Source organism: Scyliorhinus torazame, chromosome 9, assembly GCF_047496885.1.
Source record: "Scyliorhinus torazame isolate Kashiwa2021f chromosome 9, sScyTor2.1, whole genome shotgun sequence".
Lineage (NCBI taxonomy): Eukaryota > Metazoa > Chordata > Chondrichthyes > Carcharhiniformes > Scyliorhinidae > Scyliorhinus > Scyliorhinus torazame.
In genome coordinates this window covers 63957539-63984331 of record NC_092715.1, presented here as the reverse complement: position 1 = coordinate 63984331, position 26793 = coordinate 63957539, and the positions used below count along the sequence as shown (strand labels likewise).

At 45.0% G+C, this 26793-nt stretch overlaps 1 protein-coding gene across 1 annotated transcript in view; it reads left to right on the top strand.

The window, feature by feature from the left end:
* The first annotated feature begins 266 nt into the window (after positions 1-266).
* The window catches only part of pde8b (phosphodiesterase 8B), a 642529-nt gene continuing 616002 nt past the window's right edge, over positions 267-26793 (top strand). Inside the window, exon 1 of the mRNA XM_072516021.1 lies at positions 267-401. Within this exon, the coding sequence (XP_072372122.1) occupies positions 372-401 (30 nt within the window). The 5' untranslated portion in view covers positions 267-371. The remainder of the gene's footprint in view (positions 402-26793) is intronic.

The following is a 26793-nucleotide window of genomic DNA, read 5'->3' as shown; positions in this document are numbered from 1 at the left end:
ACAACTCGACTGACACTTTTAAGGTTATTACAAAGTTGGTGCAATTTAAAATCTTTGCCAAGGCAGTGATTGCGATGCCAATCGTGGTTTGTAACTGGAGGGGCACTAGGACCCGAAGTTCTGGGTGGGCTGAAGTGGGAGTAAAAGGCTGAAGTACACACTGTTGATCAGTTTGGGGGAATCTAAATTCCGGGGGATTAAAAGGTATAGCCAGCTTGCTGAAGGTGGTGGGTCACTCTGTTATCACGCTGAATGAACACATGCCCACGAAAAATGATTTGTGTTTGTCCACATTTGGAGGAATAGCAAAGCAAGTGCGGAGTGGAGATCAACGTTGGAGCCAGTGGGAACTTATTTCCAGTCAGAGTAGAATGAATGAGGATAGCGGGCCGCCTGCGAAGGTGAGAGGAACGCGGTGTTAAAGGGTCGGTGGGATGGAGGAATACAGGGCTGTTTATCGTATCTTAAATTGAATAGACCTGTTTCTTTTTTGTTCTTTGCCATGAGCATTAGGGGAAGAGGATTAAGCGTTTTTTGCGTGTTGTGACTGCATCGTTCACTTGGTTGTAAAATAACGCGCGATGTTGAGAAAAAAAATGAAATATTCCTGGATGAGCGAAATATAACTTCGCTGTTTTACAAATTTGCAGCATTTTCAGAATCGTCTTGTCACTTTTCTTTGCTGAATTTCTCAAACGTACACGTAGTTTTGAGGATGTTCTTGGAACTATTGTCTAAACATTGTGATGTATGAAGTGTTTGGAGAAAAAAGCAAACAAAATTGTTGGCTGTAGATTACCTTTCACCCTGAAGCATAGACAAAATATCACCCAGAAACTATTTCGCACTTGATATTCCCGTCTGTGATACATATAGTCTTATGCAATAATTTGTAGGGATTTACTTCTGAATGAATATACATTTATTCGTGAATGGTTAACAATGATTAATTTCTAGGATGTTTCAAGTCTGCACAATTGTGAAGGTCTTCATTGAGTCACAGCGCAAAGGAGGTTATTTGACCTATTGGCTCTCTGCAAGAGCAAATCAGTTAATCCCTTTCCCCTTATTCCTGCAATTTTCTTTTCTCTTCAGGTGTTTATCTAAACCACCATGGCATCTGCCTCTACCACACCCTCTGACAGTGCATTCCAGATGCTAACCACGCTGCGTAAAACGTTTTTTCCTCATATGGCCTTTGGTTCTTTGACTATTTACCTGAAATCCAGGTTCTCTGGTTTATGGCCTTGCTGCAACAGTTTCTCTCCATCTATTTTGCCAGATCTCTCATCATTTTGAACATTTCTGTCAAGTCTCCTGTCAAGTTGCTTTCCGAAGGTGAACACTCGCCAGTATCTGCAATCTGTCCACATAAGTGTGGTCCCTCACCTCTGGAATCATTCTTGTAACTTTTATTCTGCACTCTCTCTAAAGCTCTCACATCTTCCTAAAGTACAGTGCCCCAATTTGGACACAATACTCCAGTTGAGGCTGAACCAGTGTTTTATAAAAGTTCTTCATAACTTCCTTACTTTCATACTCTATGCCTCTATTTATAACACCCAGAACCCCATATGCCTTCTAAATCTTTTTCTCAGCCTATCCTGCCACCTTCAACAATTGTGCACAAATATCCCTTGTCTCTCTGATCCTGCTCCCAATACTATTGCATTCTATAAAGTTAATCCTTAAATTTGAGGTGATTGAAAATGTTTTATGCAGTATTTTCATTAAGCTCCATGTTATCTTTTTTTTAACCATGAACCATAGGGTTTGTTATCTGTAATGATATACTTCACTATATAGATGAATACTTCATATGCTTCAATATGAAATGACTTCATTTGGTACCACTGATTTTAGAATTATTTTCTGTTTAGTTTCACCCACTATAAAGATAATCAGCTTTTCACTCTAAGCACATGCAATATTTATTTGGAGACACAGTAGTGTCTCTAGTGGAGGAATGTGGCAATGTCTTTATCATTACCATGTATAAATGACAATATTATACAGAATTGCAGAGCAGTACGGTACACTGGCAAATCTTACCAAACAGAAGTAAACAAGCTGATTTGGCAATTTATTTTCAAAACTGTCTTCCTATATAAAAATGGGTAAAATGGCTATATAAAAATTGTATTTATTTTCTGTTTTTCACTTGGTATGAGTTTGGGTTCATAAGCATGTTGCAGTTGTGTATTAATGTAGTTAATGCTGTGGTAGCATTAGTGGAGCATTGGCTTCTTTCAGAATTCCTTCTGGCAGCAACTGGTTTAACTCATAATAATGTCCACACCCACAACTAATAGGTTTTGACTCGTTACACCCGTTACGGGATGGTTAAGGACTCATTAAAGGTAACTGTGCAAATGTTTACACGTCTGCCATCCAACACAGATAAGTCTCAATCAGACATTATTAATGCAAAGCTGCAAAATGAAACAGCTGAGGTCCAGCAGTGAACAGAGCAGGGACATTGCAAAGACCGTTTTAGTTTGCCCAGCAGTGCATGATCAGCAAGTCTTACTTTAATATATGTATTGACAGCGTATGTATGATTGTCGGACGTAAATGCCCACAAGGCAGTAAGAAGAGGACGAGAATGTTACTCAAAATCTGCATTTACTGGATAAAGCAATGTAGATTCACAAGCCTCTTGTTAAATAGTTTTTTCCCTTGAGATCATCCTCTTTAAATTGGACATTTGTCATTTTTAAACAACCATTCCTCAGTGATGCTGTTTATGCAATGTAATAAATGATTTCTATGAAACTAAAGTATCATCAGCAAAAATAATAGTGAAGGTGCGGTATATTTAATCTTATGTGTCATTGCACCCACTCATTATGGGTATATGCTTGAATGCATCAAGATATTTCTATTCCACCCCTACACTATGAATTACCAGAAGGATTAGATCTTGAGGCCTTCTTTGAGAGACCTGCATGTGACAGTGCTTGCTGTTTACTTTAACAAATGGAAGACCAAAATGACTTTGCATGTATGCCAGGAAAGAGTGTCCTGGAGCTGTCTGTCTTTGGCGCGGTTCTTCCTGTCAACTCCCCAGAGAAAACTGCAAAGGATTGATAGGAACCTGAAGCCATCTGCCTGGTCCTGCTCTTTTACTGACATGTACCTAAACGGAACAGTGTTCTTGCGTTGACCATTGTTGTACCTGTGTTGATCTCCAAATTTCTTTCTCTGTCAGTCTGGCCTCAATAAAAGTTGAGACGGATTCGCACGTAAACAGAAGTTATTTATTTAGCTTGCAAGCTTAATCATCTTACAGAAATGTAAGAGACATCCAGCCTCTTTCATTCCAGAAAACGACTGAACTAACAGACAAAGGGATCTCTGCAAAATCAGTTCAAATGGTATCAAGTTTCACATACTCGAAGGACATAGGTCAGCCTATGTCCCTCCTGACCTGTTCGATCTATTCTGATTGGCTCACTTCCAATCCCTTTCTCTGGCCCCTATCAATGAAGCATCACCCTCATAGACACACCTCTTCCTGCTTTTTCCATGCGGTCTCAAATTCCTTTGTCCCTAACTGCAAAAATCAAAGTGGCTTATTTCTACATTACATTAACTAGTAACTCTAAAGTAACTATTTTATATCACATTCGTCATTCCCTCCTTTTATCATTCCATGATAACCGAACTATCCAATCTATAGCTACGGTTCCTCATCTAAAAAGATTCGTCGCTGCATTTCCAATTCCTGTCTTAGCCCCCCTCCATCTGCTTCACCCTCATGGATTTTAACAGTTAAATTTTTTTCTCGGTGATTGGGGCGGTGATCTGATCCAGTGCACCCAGCATTCTACCCATCACACATTTAAGGATGGCCAGGCCCACAAAGATGCAGCCGATAGCTACCACTAGATACATGGCCATATTTATCAACCAGTCCTTCCATCCTCCAAATCCCCAGTTACCCCAAGATTCAGGATCCTGCATCCCGTCCAAGTGATCCCGTATGCGATCCATAAATTTAGTAATGTTAGCAGTCAAGTCCTGAATCCCCATAATACACTTGCCCTGTACTATGGCGCATACCCCACCCTCACGGGCCAGAAGATAGTCAAGAGCATACCGGTTGCGTAAGGACCTCCCAGTAGCCCAGTTTATCCAATTTTGAAATGCGCATTCGGGCCGCCCAGCAATGCAGAAAGCCCTATTCCCAACAGTGATATGAGAGACATTCGCCCAGCCACAAAGGAGCTGGAGGCCAGCGTTCAATGGAACGCAAGTGGTGCTATAACAAACGCATTGGCCAGACGCCTGGGTGATATGGCACCTCCTGTCCGTACAGGTGGGAAACAGACATGTTATATTTGTGTCCACCTCTACCAGCAAACAGCCATATCCTTCACTGCTGAAGCAATTCTCGTACGACCGGGAATCCCTATTGGGAGTGAAGTGGCTAGGTATGTACGCCCTCCACCGTCGCAGCCTATCGTACTGTGAATGGGAATTATCCCGAGGGAGGGGAAGGCAAATAGCCGGTGGTGCTGAATCCGGATCGTAAGGAAGAGTGACTTGCTCGGGCAATGGCTCGGAACGCTGACAATGAACCACCGTTTGGGGAGTGCCCCAAAGCGGTGAAACAGAAAATAACCTAGACACCGCTGCGGGGTTTGGGTAGCAGACAACCCGTCCCTGGCCATACAGACGGTGGTAAATCTGGTAGAAGAGATTCATACTACCCGGGTTTTCCTCAGTTTGGCCTTTAATTAACTTAAGTGCATCTCCCGGTAACCTACGTTCTAGCTGTACTTCCCTTCTCACACGCCCCGTCCTCTCTCTAGTCCCTTTCTCTTTCTCATGGTCTCTTCCTACACTCTTCTGACAGCCTGATGTTACCTTTATTGTACCACTTTTAACACATCCAAAATCAAATTTACATGTATTCCAAAAACAAGGCAATGTCCATATAATGTTCCCTTCCCATCGCCGGGGCCGGTGCAGCTGCTTCATGACTCCCGCATTCTCCTTAACTTTGATGACCTTCCATGAGTCGATACCATGTCCTCGTATATGGGGGCAGTGAAGAACATCACCTGTGCATAGGTGATGTATCCTTGTAGATTGGTTGGGGCTACACAGATACATAATATTCCCCTTTTCCATGTCCATCGCCAATAACACGCCAAGCGAAGTGAGGCCAAATATCAGACAGACGATGCGTAGCCACTCCATCATGCTCCACACCTGTAAAATAGCACTGGAGAAGGGAGGCAGGTTAGTATCCGACCTTTTACAGTAGTGGAGATGGGCTCAATTTACAGTGATGTAGGTGGACCCAAGCACTTCGCCCCTCCACTTTAACTGCTGTGGGGGTGGTAAGGAGAACTTGGAAGGGCCCGTCCCATCGCGGCTCCGACCCCTTCCTAGTCCAATTTTTGACCATGGCATAACTACCGGGCTGGACTGAAAGTGAGCTAGGTACTGGGGCAATGGCTCGTGAGCCGCGCGGACTTGGCCATGGAGTTCCTTGAGCACTTGCGTAAGGGCTAGAACATAGGTGGTCATTTCCTCAGTCATCTGATGAAACTGAACTCGTCTGGGAACCTGCAGGCTCCAGGGAGTTCTAAGAGGCCTGCCATAGAGAATCTCGGCGGGAGAGAGCCGGGCCGGTCCCGCAGGTGTAACCCGCAGCTGGAAGAGGGCAACGGGGAGCAACTTAAGCCATGTCAGTCCCGTGTCTGCTCTTAATTTAGCCAATTTAGTTTTGAGGGTCTGATTGTGTCTTTCAACCACCCCGGCTGCCTGTGGTCTGTAAGCACAGTGTAACTGCTGGCGTATGCCCAACTGGGAGCAAAACTCCTTGTTAATTTGTCCAATAAAATGAGGCCCATTATCAGAACTTAACTGAGCTGGTATACCGTACCGGGGAATGATTTCCCTCATCAAGACTTTAACCACAGTAGCAGCTTTACTATAGATAGTCGGATACGCCTCAACCCATCTGCTGAACACATCCACAATGACCAAAACATATTTATAACATTGACACCTTTCCAACTCAATGTAATCCATTTGGAGCGTCTCAAAGGGACCACTGGGCAACGGGGTTTGCCCCTTCCCACAAGGGATACCTTTTCCGGTGTTATATTGCTGACAAATCAAACACCGATTACTGATACTTTGGGCCAACCCCTGCATTTTAGGGTGCCACCAAGTGTCCAGCAACAAATCACTAGTCCCCCGAGCCCCACAATGAGTTGCAAAGTGTACACATTCGATGACCCATAAAGCCAGTACATCAGACATACAAGTCTGATGTGCAGGCGTGGTCCATAAAGAGGAAACAGAATCATATGTACAACCTAAGCTCTTACCTTTACAAGAGCAGCCCATTGGATTTCGGCGGCAGCGGTGCGCAGGGGCCTTCTTGGAGGTGAGTAGTGAGTTTAAAAGCACTTACCTTTACAGGAGCAGCCCTTTGGATTTCGGCGGCAGCGGTGCGCAGGGGCCTTCTGGGAGGTGAGTAGTTAGTTTAAAAGCTCTTACCTTTACAAGAGCAGCCCATTGGATTTCGGCGGCAGCGGTGCGCAGGGGCCTTCTTGGAGGTGAGTAGTGAGTTTAAAAGCACTTACCTTTACAGGAGCAGCCCTTTGGATTTCGGCGGCAGCGGTGCGCAGGGGCCTTCTGGGAGGTGAGTAGTTAGTTTAAAAGCTCTTACCTTTACAAGAGCAGCCCATTGGATTTCGGCGGCAGCGGTGCGCAGGGGCCTTCTTGGAGGTGAGTAGTGAGTTTAAAAGCACTTACCTTTACAGGAGCAGCCCTTTGGATTTCGGCGGCAGCGGTGCGCAGGGGCCTTCTGGGAGGTGAGTAGTTAGTTTAAAAGCTCTTACCTTTACAAGAGCAGCCCATTGGATTTCGGCGGCAGCGGTGCGCAGGGGCCTTCTTGGAGGTGAGTAGTGAGTTTAAAAGCACTTACCTTTACAGGAGCAGCCCTTTGGATTTCGGCGGGAACCGGAAGTTCGACCTCTGGCAAGTCCCCCCCCCCCCAATAAATTCTGGTGGAGAGGAAACCCGAGACACTACACGTGTAGTGTCTCCCACCCACCCTCCTCCTCTAACCTAATAATAAGACCCATTGGTGTAAGGTAAGTGCCATATTATATTATATATTATTAGCATTGTGCAGGCCAAGGATTGGAGGTGGAGGAGCAGTCTCTGTCAGCGAGAGAACCTGAGAACATCTCAGAAGGTAAGCAAGTGATTTTTACTTTTATACCTTTTTTCAAATTGTGTGTGTCGGGGGGGACAGAAAAGCTGTGACCTGAGTGGCTGGTTGGGATTCTAACCTAAATTTTTTTTGACTATTTGGGAACTAATTAAACATAATAACTTAATTATAATTTAGAGGATATCTAAGCCAGAGATCGGAGGATATTATAGTTAGCTATCGCATTTCTATTAGAAATCTAGTGCTAGGAAACAGATAGTTGACAGTAACTTTGTAATTTAAAAAAAAAAAAAGTATTTATAAAAAAAAAAGACAAATTTTAATTTTAATTAATTGACGCAATGTCAGTTAGAGGGGTGCTGTGCTCTGACTGTGAGATGTGGCAGGTCCGGGAGGCTTCCAGCGTCCTGGATGGCTTCATCTGCAGAAAGTGCACCCAACTGCAGCTCCTCACAGACCGCATGGTTCGGTTGGAGCAGCAATTGGATGCACTTAGGAGCATGCAGGTGGCGGAAAGCGTCATAGATCGCAGTTATATAAATGTGGTCACACCCAAGGTGCAGGCAGAGAAATGGGTGACCACCAGAAAGGGCAGGCAGTCAGTGCAGGAATCCCCTGTGGTTGTCCCCCTCTCGAACAGGTATACCCTTTTGGATACTGTCGGGGGGGATAGCCTATCAGGGGAAAGCAGCAGCAGCCAGAGCAGTGGCACCACGGCTGGCTCTGATGTTCAGAAGGGAGGGTCAAAGCGCAGAAGAGTAATAGTTATAGGGGACTCTATAGTCAGGGGAACAGATAGGCGCTTCTGTGGACGTGAAAGAGACTCCAGGATGGTATGTTGCCTCCCTGGTGCCAGGGTCCAGGATGTCTCCGAACGGGTAGAGGGAATCCTGAAGGGGGAGGGCAAACAGGTAGAGGTCGTTGTACATATTGGTACTAACGACATAGGCAGGAAGAGGCATGAGGTCCTGCAGCAGGAGTTCAGGGAGCTAGGCAGAAAGTTAAAAGACAGGACCTCGAGGGTTGTAATCTCGGGATTACTCCCTGTGCCACGTGCCAGTGAGGCTAGAAATAGGAAGATAGAGCAGACAAACACGTGGCTAAACAGCTGGTGTAGGAGGGAGGGTTTCGGTTATCTGGACCACTGGGAGCTCTTCCGGGGCAGGTGTGACCTGTATAAGATGGACGGGTTGCATCTAAACCGGAGAGGCATAAATATCCTGGCCGCGAGATTTGCTAGTGTCACACGGGAGGGTTTAAACTAGTATGGCAGGGGGGTGGGCACGGGAGCAATAGGTCAGAAGGTGAGAGCGTTGAGGGAGAACTAGGGAATATGGACAGTGTGGCTCTGAGGCAGAGCAGACGGGGAGAAGTTGCTGAACACAGCGGGTCTGGTGGCCTGAAGTGCATATGTTTTAATGCAAGGAGCATTACGGGTAAGGCAGATGAACTTAGAGCTTGGATTAGTACTTGGAACTATGATGTTGTTGCCATTACAGAGACCTGGTTGAGGGAAGGGCAGGATTGGCAGCTAAACGTTCCAGGATTTAGATGTTTCAGGCGGGATAGAGGGGGATGTAAAAGGGGAGGCGGAGTTGCGCTACTTGTTCAGGAGAGTATCACAGCTATACAGCGAGAGGACACCTCAGAGGGCAGTGAGGCTATATGGGTAGAGATCAGGAATAAGAAGGGTGCAGTCACAATGTTGGGGGTATACTACAGGCCTCCCAACAGCCAGCGGGAGATAGAGGAGCAGATAGGTAGACAGATTTTGGAAAAGAGTAAAAACAACAGGGTTGTGGTGATGGGAGACTTCAACTTCCCCAATATTGACTGGGACTCACTTAGTGCCAGGGGCTTAGACGGGGCAGAGTTTGTAAGGAGCATCCAGGAGGGCTTCTTAAAACAATATGTAAACAGTCCAACTAGGGAAGAGGCGGTACTGGACCTGGTATTGGGGAATGAGCCCGGCCAGGTGGTAGATGTTTCAGTAGGGGAGCATTTCGGTAACAGTGACCACAATTCAGTAAGTTTTAAAGTACTGGTGGACAAGGATAAGAGTGGTCCGAGGATGAATGTGCTAAATTGGGGGAAGGCTAATTATAACAATATTAGGCGGGAACTGAAGAGCATAGATTGGGGGCGGATGTTTGAGGGCAAATCAACATCTGACATGTGGGAGGCTTTCAAGTGTCAGTTGATAGGAATACAGGACAGGCATGTTCCTGTGAGGAAGAAAGACAAATACGGCAATTTTCGGGAACCTTGGATGACGAATGATATTGTAGGCCTCGTCAAAAAGAAAAAGGAGGCATTTGTCAGGGCTAAAAGGCTGGGAACAGACGAAGCCTGTGTGGCATATAAGGAAAGTAGGAAGGAACTTAAGCAGGGAGTCAGGAGGGCTAGAAGGGGTCATGAAAAGTCATTGGCAAATAGGGTTAAGGAAAATCCCAAGGCTTTTTACACTTACATAAAAAGCAAGAGGGTAGCCAGGGAAAGGGTTGGCCCACTGAAGGATAGGCAAGGGAATCTATGTGTGGAGCCAGAGGAAATGGGCGAGGTACTAAATGAATACTTTGCATCAGTATTCACCAAAGAGAAGGAATTGGTAGATGTTGAGTCTGGAGAAGGGGGTGTAGATAGCCTGGGTCACATTGTGATCCAAAAAGACGAGGTGTTGGGTGTCTTAAAAAATATTAAGGTAGATAAGTCCCCAGGGCCGGATGGGATCTACCCCAGAATACTGAAGGAGGCTGGAGAGGAAATTGCTGAGGCCTTGACAGAAATCTTTGGATCCTCGCTGTCTTCAGGGGATGTCCCGGAGGACTGGAGAATAGCCAATGTTGTTCCTCTGTTTAAGAAGGGTGGCAGGGATAATCCCGGGAACTACAGGCCGGTGAGCCTTACTTCAGTGGTAGGGAAATTACTGGAGAGAATTCTTCGAGACAGGATCTACTCCCATTTGGAAGCAAATGGACGTATTAGTGAGAGGCAGCACGGTTTTGTGAAGGGGAGGTCGTGTCTCACTAACTTGATCGAGTTTTTCGAGGAGGTCACTAAGATGATTGATGCAGGTAGGGCAGTAGATGTTGTCTATATGGACTTCAGTAAGGCCTTTGACAAGGTCCCTCATGGTAGACTAGTACAAAAGGTGAAGTCACACGGGATCAGGGGTGAACTGGCAAGGTGGATACAGAACTGGCTAGGCCATAGAAGGCAGAGGGTAGCAATGGAGGGATGCTTTTCTAATTGGAGGGCTGTGACCAGTGGTGTTCCACAGGGATCAGTGCTGGGACCTTTGCTCTTTGTAGTATATATAAATGATTTGGAGGAAAATGTAACTGGTCTGATTAGTAAGTTTGCAGACGACACAAAGGTTGGTGGAATTGCGGATAGCGATGAGGACTGTCTGAGGATACAGCAGGATTTAGATTGTCTGGAGACTTGGGCGGAGAGATGGCAGATGGAGTTTAACCTGGACAAATGTGAGGTAATGCATTTTGGAAGGGCTAATGCAGGTAGGGAATATACAGTGAATGGTAGAACCCTCAAGAGTATTGAAAGTCAAAGAGATCTAGGAGTACAGGTCCACAGATCACTGAAAGGGGCTACACAGGTGGAGAAGGTAGTCAAGAAGGCATACGGCATGCTTGCCTTCATTGGCCGGGGCATTGAGTATAAGAATTGGCAAGTCATGTTGCAGCTGTATAGAACCTTAGTTAGGCCACACTTGGAGTATAGTGTTCAATTCTGGTCGCCACACTACCAGAAGGATGTGGAGGCTTTAGAGAGGGTGCAGAAGAGATTTACCAGAATGTTGCCTGGTATGGAGGGCATAAGCTATGAGGAGCGATTGAATAAACTCGGTTTGTTCTCACTGGAACGAAGGAGGTTGAGGGGCGACCTGATAGAGGTATACAAAATTATGAGGGGCATAGACAGAGTGGATAGTCAGAGGCTTTTCCCCAGGGTAGAGGGGTCAATTACTAGGGGGCATAGGTTTAAGGTGAGAGGGGCAAAGTTTAGAGTAGATGTACGAGGCAAGTTTTTTACGCAGAGGGTAGTGGGTGCCTGGAACTCACTACCGGAGGAGGTAGTGGAGGCAGGGACGATAGGGACATTTAAGGGGCATCTTGACAAATATATGAATAGGATGGGAATAGAAGGATACGGACCCAGGAAGTGTAGAAGATTGTAGTTTAGTCGGGCAGTATGGTCGGCACGGGCTTGGAGGGCCGAAGGGCCTGTTCCTGTGCTGTACATTTCTTTGTTCTTTCTTTGTTTGTTCTAACCGTTTCCACATTTGTTTATCACTCTCAGGAGCGTCCTCCTGTAACCTTATGACGTCTTGGATGGTTGGCATTGGCTTGTCAGAAGCAGACACATTCATAGTAGATCGTTTAGTCTGACTTAACATTTTAGGCACCATCACTTGCTGAATTTGTGCGGCTGTGCGCGCTGCACAATCTGCTCGTTCATTACCAACGTCAACTGGGGTTGTACCATTCGTGTGGGCAGCACATTTAATAACGGAAATCTGCGCTGGCAGAAGGAGGGCCTGCAGTAGGTCATTAACTAAACCCCGGTGGGATATTTGACCACACATAATCATGTCAGGTTGTTCTGACGAAATGTCACTCAAATCGCCCCTTATTGTGGTAGTTTCCTGAATCAAGGCTAAACAGTCGTGGCCAGGTGCGTCTTCATGGACAGGGGGACCACTAAGAAAACAGGCTGGATTGATAGTGGTACAGTATTTAAATGTCAGACGTGGATTGTTCAAAAGGTATATCTCATACCTATTCTGACGAGCTGCGGTAAGATGCTGACCATTCGCCCCATATCCCTGGCATGGTACTGGTCATGGACCTGACGTGTAATATGAGGGCTTACCGAAGCTGACTGTGGCCATAAATGTGGTGATATTGTAACAAAATCGGCTGTACCTTCTTTTCCCGTGACTGTGGCTGTAACCTTGACTGGCCATTCGGTCTCAAGTAATGGCCAGTATTTGTCCTCCAACTCCCTGTTTCGTCCAGTTCTGTCATAGGCCAGGGTAACGTGATGCAGTGATAGTGGCTGTTCAATGTCTAACGTCCACCACTGGGGGGTGATAGAAATATAGCACTGTTGTCTCATCCTCCTCTTCGCTGATCCACCCACCCAAAGTCACTATATTGGAGCTCCTGCTGGTAAACTACCATTTCTGCCGCTTGTTGGGATCGCAGATCATCCTTTTTCATTACATACTCAGTCTTAACCTTTGTAACTGAGCCTCCTTCTTGGCCTACACCCTCCTTCCAGTAAAATCTGACTGCCCTTGCCATCTGGGAAGGGTCGTTCTCTGTCCAATTCATGTTATTACATTTCACAGCAGTAACCACAGAAGGTGGTAGGCAATGCATTAACATAGCACAGTATTGAGGGGAATTCTGACCATTTTGATACAGCAAATCGCCTGACTGCCCCCGGTAGATTTCATTAAAACGCCCCAGACATTCCTATGGCTCATCAATCTTCCTAGGTTTTAGGTCTAAGATAACAGAAAGATTTATGGGCCTTTGAAATGTGCTATTCAACGCATTCAAGATCTGTGTCCTTCTTTTCTCTATTTGCTCTCTTTTTTTTTTAAACTTAAAAATGTTTGAAAATTCAAATTGAATTACTGCAACTTGCAAGCTTAGCTCTGATCTCAACTCAGAACTAAATTTACAATTTGCTTAACACAAACTTGTATAACATTTACAACTTAATTATTTCTTTATCTTAACAATTTTTTCTTTTAACAAGTTTTTTTTTCTGTTACATACACATAAGTATTAGCAAAATCAACTATCATAAGTATTAGCAAAATCAACTATCATAAGTATTAGCAAAATCAATTATCATCTTCAGATTGACACTTTTTAAAATGGTGTCCATGATCTTCTTTAAGTTTCTATTAATCTCCAGATAAAATGAGATAAACCTTATTTCAAGTAAGTAAAATTTAAGATTCTGGCAATTTCAATCAATTGCTTTCGAAAATAATAACTTTTATCAAAGAGGTGGAGAAACCCACTGGTTTCCTTTAATTAATTCAAAACGTAACTTTGCTGGTGTTCACTGACTCAAAGGAAAGGTATCCGATTACACTGCAGACTGTTATCTCAAGGCCTGAGTGAGAAGCACTGTCTGTTTTCAACTCCGCCTGCTGCTGTTAACCCTTTGAGAGACTTCTGCTTCAACCTCACAATCTCAACTAGACCTCGGAACTTTACAGTCCAAGGAGACAATTTTAGCTTAATCAACTATATATTTAAAACACTCACACATAGAGTTGAACCATCTTCAGATTTAAAAACAGTTATACTGGACTGAACCCCCATCTATTGAAGTCCCATCAGCCCCTGAACCCATATAATAGACTGAACCTTTATTATTTAAAGTCCCATCAGCCTCTGAACCCTAATAATAGACTGAACCTTTATTATTTAAGTCACATCAGCCTCTGAACCCCGATAATAGACTGAACCTTTATTATTTAAAGTCACATCAGCCTCTGAACCCCGATAATAGACTGAACCTTTATTATTTAAAGTCACATCAGCCTCTGAACCCCGATAATAGACTGAACCTTTATTATTTAAAGTCCCATCAGCCCAAAACCCTAACCCAAGCCGAAACAACAATATGAAATCCCATCAATTAAAGTGCTAATCCCCAGACTGACCTGTGATTTCGTCGAGGCGGTCTTTCTGTGCCAACCGCGAGTGACCAGACTAATCAGACGATAAGAAGAGGGGAACAATCAATGCTGGTCGTTTTCCATTTCTACATTGAGGACCCTTTGTTCCCGTCCTCCTGTTCATAATCAGTCTAATTCTGATTTCGCAGTTGGAACAGGATCGCCCAGAGAAATCCCGGTTTTCGGCACCAAATGTTGATCTCCAAATTTCTTTCTCTGTCAGTCTGGCCTCAATAAAAGTTGAGACGGATTCGCACGTAAACAGAAGTTATTTATTTAGCTTGCAAGCTTAATCATCTTACAGAAATGTAAGAGACATCCAGCCTCTTTCATTCCAGAAAACGACTGAACTAACAGACAAAGGGATCTCTGCAAAATCAGTTCAAATGGTATCAAGTTTCACATACTCGACGGACATAGGTCAGCCTATGTCCCTTCTGACCTGTTCGATCTATTCTGATTGGCTCACTTCCAATCCCTTTCTCTGGCCCCTATCAATGAAGCATCACCCTCATAGACACACCTCTTCCTGCTTTTTCCATGCGGTCTCAAATTCCTTTGTCCCTAACTGCAAAAATCAAAGTGGCTTATTTCTACATTACATTAACTAGTAACTCTAAAGTAACTATTTTATATCACATTCGTCACCTGAACAGTGTTGTTTGCCAAAAGGGATCTGAAACCCTCATTTGTAGCTCTCTAAAATTTATGTTGAAGCTGTCCATGATCGCGTCATGGAGTGTGGACTCAAAATTCAGACAGCATTAAATGGAACTAGTGCAGCCATGTTGTTCAATGTCTTCATACCTGGAGTTTCCTCTGGCAATGTGACCGATGCTGTGAACTACACAACAGCACCCAATTATATATCAGCTAGAAGTGTCATAATGTTCAAAGAGACAAATGATTGGTGCACTAGTTCATGCTCCTGAAGTATATTATGGTGGGGCTAGGAGGTAAGACCTGAAGTGAAACAAAAGGACTTGTGCCTGTGCTATCTTCCATGCAGAAGTAGCCAGGTCTTCAGTTTTCACCTCTACCATCCTCCATATCTGTGAATTTCTCTATTAGAAACAGGAGGGGACATTTCTCAACTTGTTTGTATTGAAGTAGTGTAGAAAGCCTCTCTTTGCTCTTGGGGTTCTTTTACATTGTAACAAGATCAAGGAACAAAGAAAAGTACAGCACAGGAACAGGCCCTTTGGCCCTCCAAGCCTGACCCGATTATGATGCCCTAACTAAAAAAGAAAATCTCCTGCCCTTACTCAGTCCATATCCCTCTATTTCCTCCCTATTCATGTACCCACCCAGATGCCTCTTAAATGTTGCTAATGTGCCTGTTTCCACCACATCCTCTGGCAGCACGTTCCAGGTTCCCATCACTCTCTGCGTGAAAAACCTACCCCTTGAAATTGACACTTCCACCCTTGGAAAAAGCCCCTGACTATCGACCATGTCTATGCCTCCAATAATTTTGTAGACCTCTATCAGGTCTCCCCTCAGCCTCCGTCTTTCCAGTGAAAACAATCCTAGTTTATTCAATCTCTCCTCATAGCCAACACCCTCGAGAACAGGCAACATCCCAGTGAATCTTCTTTTGCACTCTGTCCAAAGCTTCCACGTCCTTTGTATAATGTGGTGACCAGAACTGCACGCAATACCTCAAATGTGGCCTAACCAAGGTTTTATATAGCTGCAACATGATTTCCCAACTCTTGTATTCAATGCCCCGGCTGATGAATGCAAGCTTGCCATATGCCTTCTTAATCACCTTGGCCACCTGTATTGCCACTTTTAGGGAACTGCACGCCCAGATCCCTCTGTATATTAATGTTCCTAAAGGTTCTGCCATTTACAGTATAATTCGTACCTAGATTTGAATCTCCAAAATGCATCACCTTGCATTTGTCTGGATTAAACTCCATCTGCCATTTCTGTACTCAAGTCTTCAATCTATCTATGTCCTGTTGCATCCTCTGACAAACCCTGGCACTATCAGCAACTCTGCCAATCTTTGTGTCATCTGCAAACTTACTAATCAGACCACCCATATTTTCCTCCAGATCATTTATATATACTACAAACAACAGCGGTCTCAGCACTGATCCCTGTGGAACACCACTAGCTACTGATCCCCATTCGGATCAAACACCCTTCCACCGCTACTCTCTGTCTTCCATAACCAAGCCAATTCTGTATCCATCTAGCTAGCCCATCCCGAATCCCATGTGATTTTAGTTTTTGCACCAGGCTGCCATATGTGACCTTGTCAAACACTTAAAGTCCACTTAAACTACATCCATAGCCCTTCCCTCATCAATTTTCTTTGTCACCTCTTCAAAAAACTCAATCAGTTGGTGAAACATGACCTTCCCTGTACAAAACCGTGCTGCCTGACACTAACTAGTTGTGCATAGTCATCCAAATGTGCATATGTCATGTCCCTTTTCCAAAAGCTTTCCCACCACTGATGTCAGGCTCACCAGCCCATAATTTGCTGGATTGTCCCTGCTTCCTTTCTTAAACAAAGGAATAACATTGGTTAGTCTCCAATCCTCTGGAACCTCACCTCTGGTCAAAGAGGTGTGAAGATATCTGTTAAGGCCCCAGGTATTTCTCCCCTTGCTTCCCTCAGTAACCTGGGATAGATCCCAACCGGCCTCGGGGACTTGTCTACCTTAATGCAATTTAAGATACTCAACACTTGCTCATTTGATATATTGGCATTCTCAAGAGAGTTCAGACACCTATCCCTGACCTCAACATCCGTCATGTCCTTCTCCCTGGTGAATACAGGGGGGTACCAATATCCTGGGCAGGAAATTTGCTAATGCTCTTCGGGAGGGTTTAAACTAGTTCAGCAGGGGGTTGGGAACCTGAATTGTAGCTCCTGTATACAGGAGGTTGAGAGTAGTGAGGTCATGAGTAAGGTTTCAAAGTTGCAGTAGTGTACCGGCAGGCAGGAAGGTGGTTTAAAGTGTGTCTACTTCAATGCGAGGAGCATCCAGAATAAGGTGGGTGAACTTGCGGCATGGGTTGGTACCTGGGACTTCGATGTTGTGGCCATTTCGGAGACATGGATAAAGCAGGGACAGGAATGGTTGTTGCAGGTGCCGGGATTTAGATATTTCAGTAAGCTCAGGGAAGGTGGTAAAAGAGGGGGAGGGGTGGCATTGTTAGTCAAGGACAGTATTACGGTGGCAGAAAGAACCTTTGATGAGGATTCGTCTATTGAGGTAGTATGGGCTGAGGTTAGAAACAGGAAAGGAGAGGTCACCCTGTTAGGAGTTTTCTATAGGCCTCTGAAAAGTTCCAGAGATGCAGAGGAAAGGATTGCAAAGATGATTCTGGATAGGAGCGAAAGTAACAGGGTAGTTGTTATGGGGGACTTTAACTTTCCAAATATTGACTGGAAACACTATAGTTCGAGTACTTTAGAAGGGTCCGTTTTTGTCCAATGTGTGCAGGAGGGTTTCCTGACACAGTATGTAGATATGCCAACGAGAGGTGAGGCCATATTGGATTTGGTACTGGGGCAGGACAGGTGTTAGATTTGGAGGTAGGTTAGCACTTTGGTGATAGTGACCACAATTCGATTACGTTTACTTTAGTGATGGAAAGGGATAGGTATATACCGTAGGGCAAGAGTTATATCTGGGGGAAACTCAATTATAATGCGATGAGGCAAGACTTAGGATGCATCGGATGGGGAGGGAAACTGCAGGGGATGGGCACAGTTGAAATGTGGAACTTGTTCAAGGAACAGCTACTGCGTGTCCTTGATAAGTATGTACCTGTCAGGCAGGGAGGAAGTGGTCGAGCGAGGGAACCGTGGTTTACTAAAGTAGTTGAATCACTTATCAAGAGGAAGAAGGAGGCTTATGTAAAGATGAGACGTGAAGGTTCAGTTAGGGCGTTCGAGAGTTACAAGTTAGCTAGGAAGGACCTAAAGAGAGAGCTAAGAAGAGCCAGGAGGGGCATGAGAAGTCATTGACAGGTAGGATCAAGGATAACCCCAAAGCTTTCTATAGATGTGTCAGGAATAAAAGAATGACTAGGGTCAGAGTAGGGCCAGTCAAGGACAGTATTGGGAAGTTGTGTGTGGAGTCCGAGGCGTGAGGCGAGGTGCTAAATGCATATTTTCCGTCAGTATTCACACAGGAAAGAGACAATGTTGTCGAGGAGAATACAGAGATACAGGCTACTAGACTAGAAGGGCTTGAGGTTCATAAGGAGGAGATGTTAGCAATTTTGGAAAGTGTGAAAATAGATAAGTCCCCTGGGCCGGATGGGATTTATCCTAGGATTCTCTGGGAAGCTAGGGAGGAGATTGCTGAGCCTTTGGCTTCGATCTTTATGTCATCATTGTCTACAGGAATAGTGCCAGAAGACTGGAGGATAGCAAATGCTGTCCCCTTGTTCAAGAAAGGGAGTAGAGACAAACCCGGTAACTATAGACCAATGAGCCTTCTGTTGTGGGCAAAGTCTTGGAAAGGTTTATAAGAGATAGGATGTATTATCATCTGGAAAGGAATAATTTGATTAGAGATAGTCAACTCGGTTTTGTGAAGGGTAGGTCGTGCCTCACAAACCTTTTTGAGTTCTTTGAGAAGGTGACCAAACAGGTGGATGAGGGTAAAGCAGTTGATGTGGTGTATATGGATTTCAGTAAAGCATTTGATAAGGTTCCCCACGGTAGGCTATTGCAGAAAATACGAAGGCATGGGATTCAGGGTGTTTTAGCAGTTTGGATCAGAAATTGTTAGCTGGAAGAAGACAAAGGGTGGTGATTGATGGGAAATGTTCAGCCTGGAGTCCAGTTACTAGTGGTGTACCACAAGGATCTGTTTTGGGGCCACTGCTGTTTGTCATTTTTATAAATGACCTGGAGGAGGGGGTAGAAGGATGGGTGAGTAAATTTGCAGATGACACTAAAGTCGATGGAGTTGTGGACAGTGCGGAAGGATGTTACAAGTTACAGAGGGACATAGATAAGCTGCAGAGCTGGGCTGAGAGGTGGCAAATGGAGTTTAATGCAGAAAAGTGTGAGGTGATTCATTTTGGAAGGAATAACAGGAAGACAGAGTACTGGGCTAATGGTAAGATTCTTGGTAGTGTGGATGAGCAGAGAGATCTCGGTGTCCATGTACATAGATCCCTGAAAGTTGCCACCCAGGTTGAGAGGGTTGTTAAGAAGGCGTACGGTGTGTTAGCTTTTATTGGTAGAGGGATTGAGTTTCGGAGCCATGAGGTCATGTTGCAGCTGTACAAAACTCTGGTGCAGCCGCATTTGGAGTATTGCGTGCAATTCTGGTCGCCGCATTATAGGAAGGATGTGGAAGCATTGGAAAGGGTCCAGAGGAGATTTATCAGGATTTGCCTGGTGTGGAGGGAAGATCTTATGAGGGAAGGCTGAGGGACTTGAGGCTCTTTTCGTTAGAGAGAAGAAGGTTAAGAGGTGACTTAATAGAGGCATACAAGATGATCAGAGGATTAGATAGGGTGGACAGTGAGAACCTTTTTCCTCGGATGGTGATGTCTAGCACGAGGGGACATAGCTTTAAATTGAGGGGAGATAGATATAAGACAGATTTCAGAGGTAGATTCTTTACTCAGAGAGTAGAAGGGCGTGGAATGCCCTGCCTGCAACAGTAGTGGACTCGCCAACATTAAGGGCATTTAAATGGTCATTGGATAAACATATGGATGATAAGGGAATAATGTAGATGGGCTTTAGAGTGGTTCCACAGGTCGGCGCAACATCGAGGGCCGAAGGGCCTATACTGCGCTGTTATATTCTATGTTCTAAAGTACTCATTCAGGATTTCACCCACATCCTGTGGTTCTACACATAACTTTCCTCCATTGTCCTTAAGTGGGCCTACTGTTTCTCTTACTACCCTCTTGCTCCTAATGTATGCATAAAAAGCTTTGGGATTCTCCTTGACCATGTTTGCTAAAGACCTTTCATGGCCCCTTTTAGCCCTCCTAATTACATGTTTAAGTTCCTTCTTACTCCTCAGGGGCTTCATCAGTTTTTAGATGCCTAGACCTAGAGTATGCTTCCTTTTTCCTTTTGACTAAACTCAGGGCGGCATGGTAGCACAGTGGTTAGCACTGTTGCTTCACAGTGCCAACATCCCAGGTTCAATTCCCGGCTTGGATCACAGTCTGTGCGGAATCTGCATGATCTCTTCGTGTCTGCGTGGGTTTCCTCTGGGTGCTCCGGTTTCCTCCCACAAGCCCCGAAAGACGTACTTGTTAGGTGAATTGGACATTCTGAATTCTCCCTCAGTGTACCCAAACAGGCGCGGGAGTGTGGCGACTAGGGAATTTTCACAATAACTTCATTGCAATGTTAATGTAAGCCTACTTGTGACAATAACAAAGATCATTACTATTATTACAATTTCCCTTGTCATCCATGGTTCCCGAATACTGCCATTTTTATTCTACTGTCCTGCAGTTCAATCAACTGGCCTTTAAAAGCCTCCCACATATCAGATGTACATTTTCCCTCAAATAGCAAATGAACATGGTGCAAAGCTATCTAAAAGCTCCAAAGCTTTTCACTGTGTTGGTGAATGAAAACATACCAAAATAGGGCAGCTAGTGTTGTAAAAAGTGGGCGTGGCTTGGCTTCCCCTGCACAATGATGGAGGACTCTGAGAACAGTTACTCAGGAAAGCTTCCACTTCTTATTTTAAGGTACTGACCTGTACAATTCAAGATAGAGAAATAGCTTGTTTCAATCCTCTTGGAAGTGTAATTGAGGAAACTGTTAACAAGGGGTTTCAGAGATAATGTGGAAATACAAAGGTCTCCACATTTGGAACCAGAGGTCACTGCCTTGAATAACTCAGAAGATGAAATATGACTTTCAAATTGTTGCCAGTCCTTTGCCAGTGTGACCCAGCGGGGAAACTGTAAGAATTTTATGGCATCTTTCAGAAGTGACCTAAAACACATCACCTACAAAGATATATTTTGGAGGGCATTCATGTTGCTATGTAGATGAGAAGATGGCAAGATTAGCACCACAATGTATGCATATACCCACCGCTGGAATGCCTAATGGCTTTGAAACATACGACACAGACTGCAACAGTTCAAAGAATGTGGTCCACCAACACCTTCTCAGCATCAAGAATGGGCAACAAATACCAGTATTCGACAACATCTCGAGAATAAATATTTTCCTAAATATTGAAGGCACCTTTTGAGAAACTTGAAGGTTTGTTTGATGATTTTACTGTTCTCGAATGCACACTTTTTTTCTCAGGATTGCAGGAGCTACAGATTGATTTCATAAACTCCGTTTTAAGTCAGCAACTCTTATCTCTAAGGAACCAGCCATTTAACTGAATGCCACCACGGAATATTGAGGAGAAACAGAAACCTATGGCCCTTTTGGTGCACTGCTGCACTCGGAGAAGGGTGAGAAATTAGTGGATCGAAGCCTGTTCTAATATCAAGCGGGGTGGAGTTCCAAGAACATGGGGCCTTGTTCTGAGCAGGGCAAAAGCATGGGACACTCAAGGACCAAGAGTGGTGGGCAAGAATGCCAAATGGGAGGTGGTTTACTGATGTACCACAGCTAATGAAAAGGGAACGCACCATTTCCCAATGGCCAGGACCCTAACAATTTAAAAGATTGCCCATATACACACAACAGTAGGACATTTAACAGGTGAAAACATCTGAATAACCATCATCACCCATAGTGGAACAGGTAGTTTTTGTTCGAATTATTGGCCTCTCCAATCATGGAGGCACCTGAACTGTGCATCCAACAACCTATCCTTTGCCTGCATACTCTGGCATATCCTAGCATTTGGCATAGGATGTCAAGCCCAGACATTGAATTCCATCATATGCATTTCCTATAAACTATGCATTCATATTCAGAATTGTTCAGTGACCCTTTTCAACATTCATGGATTGATGTACTTTTCTGTTACTCCATGCAACAAGATGTTGTACGGGTGCATGGGTTCAATCCCTGATGCCTTGCACACGTTTTACAAGACAATATCTATTTCTTCTGCTGCATTTTGGTGCTGAATGTAACACAGTGGTGATTGTGTCAAAATAGATTTGGCACTTTAGTAATGCAGCAGTAAGGTGCAAATTGGCGTTTTCTGTAATATCTGCAGCTCTTGAAAGGACCCCGTGAGATTAAATTTGACTGCATCATTGTGCTTCACGTAGTATTAATGTTCTTCACTAGTTGCACAAGATGAAAATGTTTGAACAGTGTCCCAGTGTCCAGGCAAAGTGTATTAAAAAGGTGTTTTTCCGTAAGACATGAGATAGAAATTAAATAGAAGTGAGCACCAGTGATCTTCCTCCTATGGCCTTAGCGCTCACTTGGTTGTCTTCTCTTGCACTCTTCATCGACCATGTCTTGCGTGGTGAAACTTGCTGCTGCAGTCATGCTGCCTTGCGTATTGAAAGATTTGTGGTACCTTACAATGTCTTTTCCACAGAAAGGATTTTATATTCGTCCAATCAAATGATGCTTGTGAAGCCTCGAGCAAAAAAAGAAAAAAAATGAACGGTGAGTCAGCAAGTTAATGTGCATCATACTTGTCTGTTCCCTGGAGCAATTGTGAGAAAATAGGTAAAGGTGCAATGGTTACAAATTGCCCTATTAGAGTTAATGCTAGAGGTCAATGTGAGAGCTATTTAACACTCAAATGGAACAGCAACAAAAGTAGTTACAGTTTAGGAGATATTGCCAAAAAACGGTTATCGGTTGTCATAGAGAGATTACGGCACAAAAGTAGGCCATTCGCCCATTATAGTTGTACTGTAGACTACAGCTTATAAGATGATAGTTTGTTTGGTGCCAAAAATCATTCTTAGACCTACTTATAAGTCAATGTTCCCACCCCACCCCTTTCTGCGAAGAAATGCTCTGCTCACATTACAGAAGAGTAATAGTTATAGGGGACTCTATAGTCAGGGGAACAGATAGGCGCTTCTGTGGACGTGAAAGAGACTCCAGGATGGTATGTTGCCTCCCTGGTGCCAGGGTCCAGGATGTCTCCGAACGGGTAGAGGGAATCCTGAAGGGGGAGGGCAAACAGGTAGAGGTCGTTGTACATATTGGTACTAACGACATAGGCAGGAAGAGGCATGAGGTCCTGCAGCAGGAGTTCAGGGAGCTAGGCAGAAAGTTAAAAGACAGGACCTCGAGGGTTGTAATCTCGGGATTACTCCCTGTGCCACGTGCCAGTGAGGCTAGAAATAGGAAGATAGAGCAGACAAACACGTGGCTAAACAGCTGGTGTAGGAGGGAGGGTTTCGGTTATCTGGACCACTGGGAGCTCTTCCGGGGCAGGTGTGACCTGTATAAGATGGACGGGTTGCATCTAAACCGGAGAGGCATAAATATCCTGGCCGCGAGATTTGCTAGTGTCACACGGGAGGGTTTAAACTAGTATGGCAGGGGGGTGGGCACGGGAGCAATAGGTCAGAAGGTGAGAGCGTTGAGGGAGAACTAGGGAATATGGACAGTGTGGCTCTGAGGCAGAGCAGACGGGGAGAAGTTGCTGAACACAGCGGGTCTGGTGGCCTGAAGTGCATATGTTTTAATGCAAGGAGCATTACGGGTAAGGCAGATGAACTTAGAGCTTGGATTAGTACTTGGAACTATGATGTTGTTGCCATTACAGAGACCTGGTTGAGGGAAGGGCAGGATTGGCAGCTAAACGTTCCAGGATTTAGATGTTTCAGGCGGGATAGAGGGGGATGTAAAAGGGGAGGCGGAGTTGCGCTACTTGTTCAGGAGAGTATCACAGCTATACAGCGAGAGGACACCTCAGAGGGCAGTGAGGCTATATGGGTAGAGATCAGGAATAAGAAGGGTGCAGTCACAATGTTGGGGGTATACTACAGGCCTCCCAACAGCCAGCGGGAGATAGAGGAGCAGATAGGTAGACAGATTTTGGAAAAGAGTAAAAACAACAGGGTTGTGGTGATGGGAGACTTCAACTTCCCCAATATTGACTGGGACTCACTTAGTGCCAGGGGCTTAGACGGGGCAGAGTTTGTAAGGAGCATCCAGGAGGGCTTCTTAAAACAATATGTAAACAGTCCAACTAGGGAAGAGGCGGTACTGGACCTGGTATTGGGGAATGAGCCCGGCCAGGTGGTAGATGTTTCAGTAGGGGAGCATTTCGGTAACAGTGACCACAATTCAGTAAGTTTTAAAGTACTGGTGGACAAGGATAAGAGTGGTCCGAGGATGAATGTGCTAAATTGGGGGAAGGCTAATTATAACAATATTAGGCGGGAACTGAAGAGCATAGATTGGGGGCGGATGTTTGAGGGCAAATCAACATCTGACATGTGGGAGGCTTTCAAGTGTCAGTTGATAGGAATACAGGACAGGCATGTTCCTGTGAGGAAGAAAGACAAATACGGCAATTTTCGGGAACCTTGGATGACGAATGATATTGTAGGCCTCGTCAAAAAGAAAAAGGAGGCATTTGTCAGGGCTAAAAGGCTGGGAACAGACGAAGCCTGTGTGGCATATAAGGAAAGTAGGAAGGAACTTAAGCAGGGAGTCAGGAGGGCTAGAAGGGGTCATGAAAAGTCATTGGCAAATAGGGTTAAGGAAAATCCCAAGGCTTTTTACACTTACATAAAAAGCAAGAGGGTAGCCAGGGAAAGGGTTGGCCCACTGAAGGATAGGCAAGGGAATCTATGTGTGGAGCCAGAGGAAATGGGCGAGGTACTAAATGAATACTTTGCATCAGTATTCACCAAAGAGAAGGAATTGGTAGATGTTGAGTCTGGAGAAGGGGGTGTAGATAGCCTGGGTCACATTGTGATCCAAAAAGACGAGGTGTTGGGTGTCTTAAAAAATATTAAGGTAGATAAGTCCCCAGGGCCGGATGGGATCTACCCCAGAATACTGAAGGAGGCTGGAGAGGAAATTGCTGAGGCCTTGACAGAAATCTTTGGATCCTCGCTGTCTTCAGGGGATGTCCCGGAGGACTGGAGAATAGCCAATGTTGTTCCTCTGTTTAAGAAGGGTGGCAGGGATAATCCCGGGAACTACAGGCCGGTGAGCCTTACTTCAGTGGTAGGGAAATTACTGGAGAGAATTCTTCGAGACAGGATCTACTCCCATTTGGAAGCAAATGGACGTATTAGTGAGAGGCAGCACGGTTTTGTGAAGGGGAGGTCGTGTCTCACTAACTTGATAGAGTTTTTCGAAGAGGTCACTAAGATGATTGATGCAGGTAGGGCAGTAGATGTTGTCTATATGGACTTCAGTAAGGCCTTTGACAAGGTCCCTCATGGTAGACTAGTACAAAAGGTGAAGTCACACGGGATCAGGGGTGAACTGGCAAGGTGGATACAGAACTGGCTAGGCCATAGAAGGCAGAGGGTAGCAATGGAGGGATGCTTTTCTAATTGGAGGGCTGTGACCAGTGGTGTTCCACAGGGATCAGTGCTGGGACCTTTGCTCTTTGTAGTATATATAAATGATTTGGAGGAAAATGTAACTGGTCTGATTAGTAAGTTTGCAGACGACACAAAGGTTGGTGGAATTGCGGATAGCGATGAGGACTGTCTGAGGATACAGCAGGATTTAGATTGTCTGGAGACTTGGGCGGAGAGATGGCAGATGGAGTTTAACCTGGACAAATGTGAGGTAATGCATTTTGGAAGGGCTAATGCAGGTAGGGAATATACAGTGAATGGTAGAACCCTCAAGAGTATTGAAAGTCAAAGAGATCTAGGAGTACAGGTCCACAGATCACTGAAAGGGGCTACACAGGTGGAGAAGGTAGTCAAGAAGGCATACGGCATGCTTGCCTTCATTGGCCGGGGCATTGAGTATAAGAATTGGCAAGTCATGTTGCAGCTGTATAGAACCTTAGTTAGGCCACACTTGGAGTATAGTGTTCAATTCTGGTCGCCACACTACCAGAAGGATGTGGAGGCTTTAGAGAGGGTGCAGAAGAGATTTACCAGAATGTTGCCTGGTATGGAGGGCATAAGCTATGAGGAGCGATTGAATAAACTTGGTTTGTTCTCACTGGAACGAAGGAGGTTGAGGGGCGACCTGATAGAGGTATACAAAATTATGAGGGGCATAGACAGAGTGGATAGTCAGAGGCTTTTCCCCAGGGTAGAGGGGTCAATTACTAGGGGGCATAGGTTTAAGGTGAGAGGGGCAAAGTTTAGAGTAGATGTACGAGGCAAGTTTTTTACGCAGAGGGTAGTGGGTGCCTGGAACTCACTACCGGAGGAGGTAGTGGAGGCAGGGACGATAGGGACATTTAAGGGGCATCTTGACAAATATATGAATAGGATGGGAATAGAAGGATACGGACCCAGGAAGTGTAGAAGATTGTAGTTTAGTCGGGCAGTATGGTCGGCACGGGCTTGGAGGGCCGAAGGGCCTGTTCCTGTGCTGTACATTTCTTTGTTCTCTTTGTTCTTTGAGTTGGCCTCCATTTTTCATCTTAGAACTGCCTTCTAAATTGGTGCATGATGAAACGAGTTGTGTTGCCAAGAGGATGTGCAGGAGTTAAAATCACACACATACACACACGCCCTCACACTGGGCCGCACACGGTGGGCGTAAAATAATGAAGCTGCTTTCAACTTAAAAGTCATAATAGTTGCTCATCAAATAACTGCTGCAACGAGGGTGTTCGGCATTAATGAACAACTGGTGTGTGAATGGAAGCATACTGAATCCCACGGGGAGTAGCGGGCAGTGGCCAGGTGGTGGGCTGGGTGGACGGGCACGGAAGACCATTGCTGCAGCCTGAAAGGCAGCCATGCAGCTATGCACACCACTGACTGCCCACTGCGAACTCAGGGCCACAGGTCA